This window comes from Crocodylus porosus, unplaced genomic scaffold (assembly GCF_001723895.1).
Source record: "Crocodylus porosus isolate Cpor-Errol unplaced genomic scaffold, CroPor_comp1, whole genome shotgun sequence".
Classification (NCBI taxonomy): Eukaryota; Metazoa; Chordata; order Crocodylia; family Crocodylidae; genus Crocodylus; species Crocodylus porosus.
The window spans coordinates 89,100,619-89,103,717 of NW_017728906.1; the positions used below are offsets into that span (position 1 = coordinate 89,100,619).

General features: G+C 36.4%; 1 protein-coding gene across 1 annotated transcript in view; it reads right to left on the minus strand.

The window, feature by feature from the left end:
- The window catches only part of TGFBRAP1 (transforming growth factor beta receptor associated protein 1), a 42,748-nt gene that overhangs the window by 27,884 nt on the left and 11,765 nt on the right, over positions 1 to 3,099 (minus strand). The window contains exon 3 of the mRNA XM_019529575.1: positions 417 to 611. Coding sequence (XP_019385120.1) covers positions 417 to 611 — 195 coding nt within the window. The remainder of the gene's footprint in view (positions 1 to 416; positions 612 to 3,099) is intronic.

Consider the following 3,099-nt stretch of genomic DNA (forward strand, 5'->3'; position numbering starts at 1 on the left):
TGAGGATCGCTTCCTTGAGAAGCAACCACTCTTCTTGAACTTCCATCTCCCTGGGGTCATGGTCCCTGAGGGCCTGACCAACTAGCCTCTTGAGTTTGATTTATTATCACAGTAAGCATAAACAAAGATTGTACATCTGAACTGGCAACAAGCTGGTGTACCCTGACATCACAACTAAGCATGATTTTACAGATGCACATGTCAATTCTAGGCTAATGGAAGATAATTAATTTAATTTGTGAGGGCGAAGTAAATTAGAAAGACTACCAAACAAGCACCATACGGCCTTACAATGCCACATTCCTCCAACATATGAACTGTAAGCTTGAAAACAGATTCTAGACCAGTTAATGTTCTTTTGTAACATTCTAGCACACTTTATTTTATATATCATTATATTAGAAGCCTACTGATACCTTCAAAGTCTTGCAGAATGTGGCCTTCCTTGAAAGGTAGAGTTTGTTTTTGCTGCTGGTCCAGCATACTGTGCACAGTAATAAACTCATCATCTAAAGCAACTACATAAGGAAAACACAGGGCTGCTCCAATCACATTCTCTGACCAGTGCACAGGTGCACGCTGGGAAATACCATCTACAGTTGCAAACATACCTGTCGAGAAAGAAAAAATAAGTCTGAAAGCTTGGGCCATTGAAAGATAACAGCTGTTCCAGATTCTAAAGAGTTAAGCACCATAACCTGTATTATGAACCAAGGATAATCACTGAAGGATGAAACTATGCAAAACTTTAAATAAATAAATAAATACATTTATTTATTAAATAATTAAAAAAAAAAATCAATGTTCTCCCATTACAGAACACAATCTCTATAGCTTGATTAGAAAGGTAGTTAAAAAAAATCCTCTTCTCATTGCACCATTCCCAACCAGCATCAACTAAATGCATAAGCTTTTATTTTCTCTTTTCTCATTGATGTGAATGGCTTATGTTAAAAAAAAAATAAACAGATCTGAAAGAATTAAGGCATGCAGTGAGTGTCCCACAAACCACCAAACCAAGCAGAATCCTGAGCCAATCCATCCTGACCTTACACTGGCATGATATCACTCCCATTTCTGTTTGGCTTCTCTTCCTACCTTTAACATCTCAAATGCTTTCAGAACATTTCTGGCTACAGGAACATGTTTACCTACAGGTCCTCAATAAACTGCCAAAGAATGAAATAGCTGTCCCTCACATTTCCACAAAATGTGTTTACAGTAATTTTAAAGATGACCTAGAAGTAACACAAATGCTCTTGCAAATCATACTGCCAAAGAGGAAACCAGGAAATGTACAAACATTAACAACACTTAATTCACAAATTCAAGATGTAAAACAAGTGGTCTCCAAGGCATTGCTATTTTAGTGTGATCTTCGCATTTACTTTTGTCATTATTTTTCTCTGGTAGACTATCTGTCTCAGATTCATCCCATACCCTGGACCTCCCCAAAGTAAAAATTACTGAGAAATCACTTTTTCTGGAACTATTTGCCATTGATCACACCTCTGGAGTTTTGAAGTTATACTTCCAACTCCTACTTCCTGAGGTCTCCATCCCAAAACAATTCCCAATTTGTACTCTCAGGGGTTGTAACTTAAGCCTTATTTTTTTTTTGTAAATAGTTGATAAATTTTATGCAGCATAATTTATTTTACCCTTCTAAATTGAAATATATACATAGTCTGCTTAAAGAAAGTATTCTGATAGCATGTAAAGCTCTATACTAGTTTACATAGTTGTAAAGTGCTAAAATAATCAATGTATCGGCATTCCATTAAAATGTTGTCTGCAGTGACCATGTTTAAAACAAGTGCGCTATGCACTGAGTTCTTCAGATAAACAAAGCTTTATTTCTTTCTATAAACTTTGCCAATATTTGTATTACCATTATGAGTAATATCTTTCGAATATTAAATTGTACCAAATGTGTATCCAACTTAAGCATGTGCCTTTGTTTTAGCTAAAGATTGAAAATAAAAACAGCAGTATCTAAGTTGCACTGCAGTACCAGTTCCTCAGAATCCTGAAAAATTTACTTGCAGTGCCTACATCCTGTTTTTAATAAGAGGTAGTAAGTGGAGTCCCAACTCACTGTATTTAGCAGTAAAACCCTCACCAAGTTTATTTTAGATATTTCTGAAACTGTCTATATACCTGCTTTTCTCTGGGCCTAAAGAAGGCTTAAAGTAAGTTGACTGGCACATGGGTTTTTTGCCACTTGGGTGCTTGTTTGCAAGTACTAGCAAATGATTAGGCTATACCTCTGGAGCAGGGAGAGCATGGCTAAGAACTTGCGAGTATTTTCTCAAGCCGAGCTGAAGGGTATTCTGGTCTCCCATATCACCTAAAGTTGCTACTTACTTTTAATAATGGGAATAGGTTTTTGCAATATGGGCCTCTGCTAAAATTAGGTTGGGGACCCTAATCAGTTCTATGTGAAAAACGAAATAGGAACCTGACTGTAACAAGTGTTACCCAACTGCATCATTTTTTAAACTAAAAATCAATGCTTGATTTAAATCCCATTTTTAATCCCAACCAACTTGTTTTTGAATGAACTGACATGAAAAATGTGATGTGAAATGTTGGGTGTTATAAAAAGCTGACAGTGTTAAAAGTATTCCAAATTATAGACAGGGGGAAGAGAAGGGAGGAGAAGAGGAAGGAAGACAGGGAAGAAAACTGCTGTATCAGTTATAGCTAAAAGTAGTCAACAATATCAGCAGTTGTGAAGAAATGAACTACATAACCTTCCTAACTTTCTGTCCAGTAAGCATGGGTGCTAATGACAGCCATTAAAAAGAAAACTACAACCCTCACCAGCATCATCTTCTTTGTCTAGGTCAGTCCTGACAACACGGGTGTTCAAATGACGTGGCTACCTTGCACTGCTAGCATACTTTATGAAGCCATTAACTAAAAACACATCATAAAATTTAAGATAACCACAAACTATAAATCAAGGCTAAAACTTAATAACTTAAATACAAATATCCCTGCTGTACATTTGTTGCTGAAGGCTATCAGTCAAGCACCCGAAAGCTTGCCAAGAACTTTCTTACAACTACTCAGTTGGTCCAAAAAAAAAAAAAA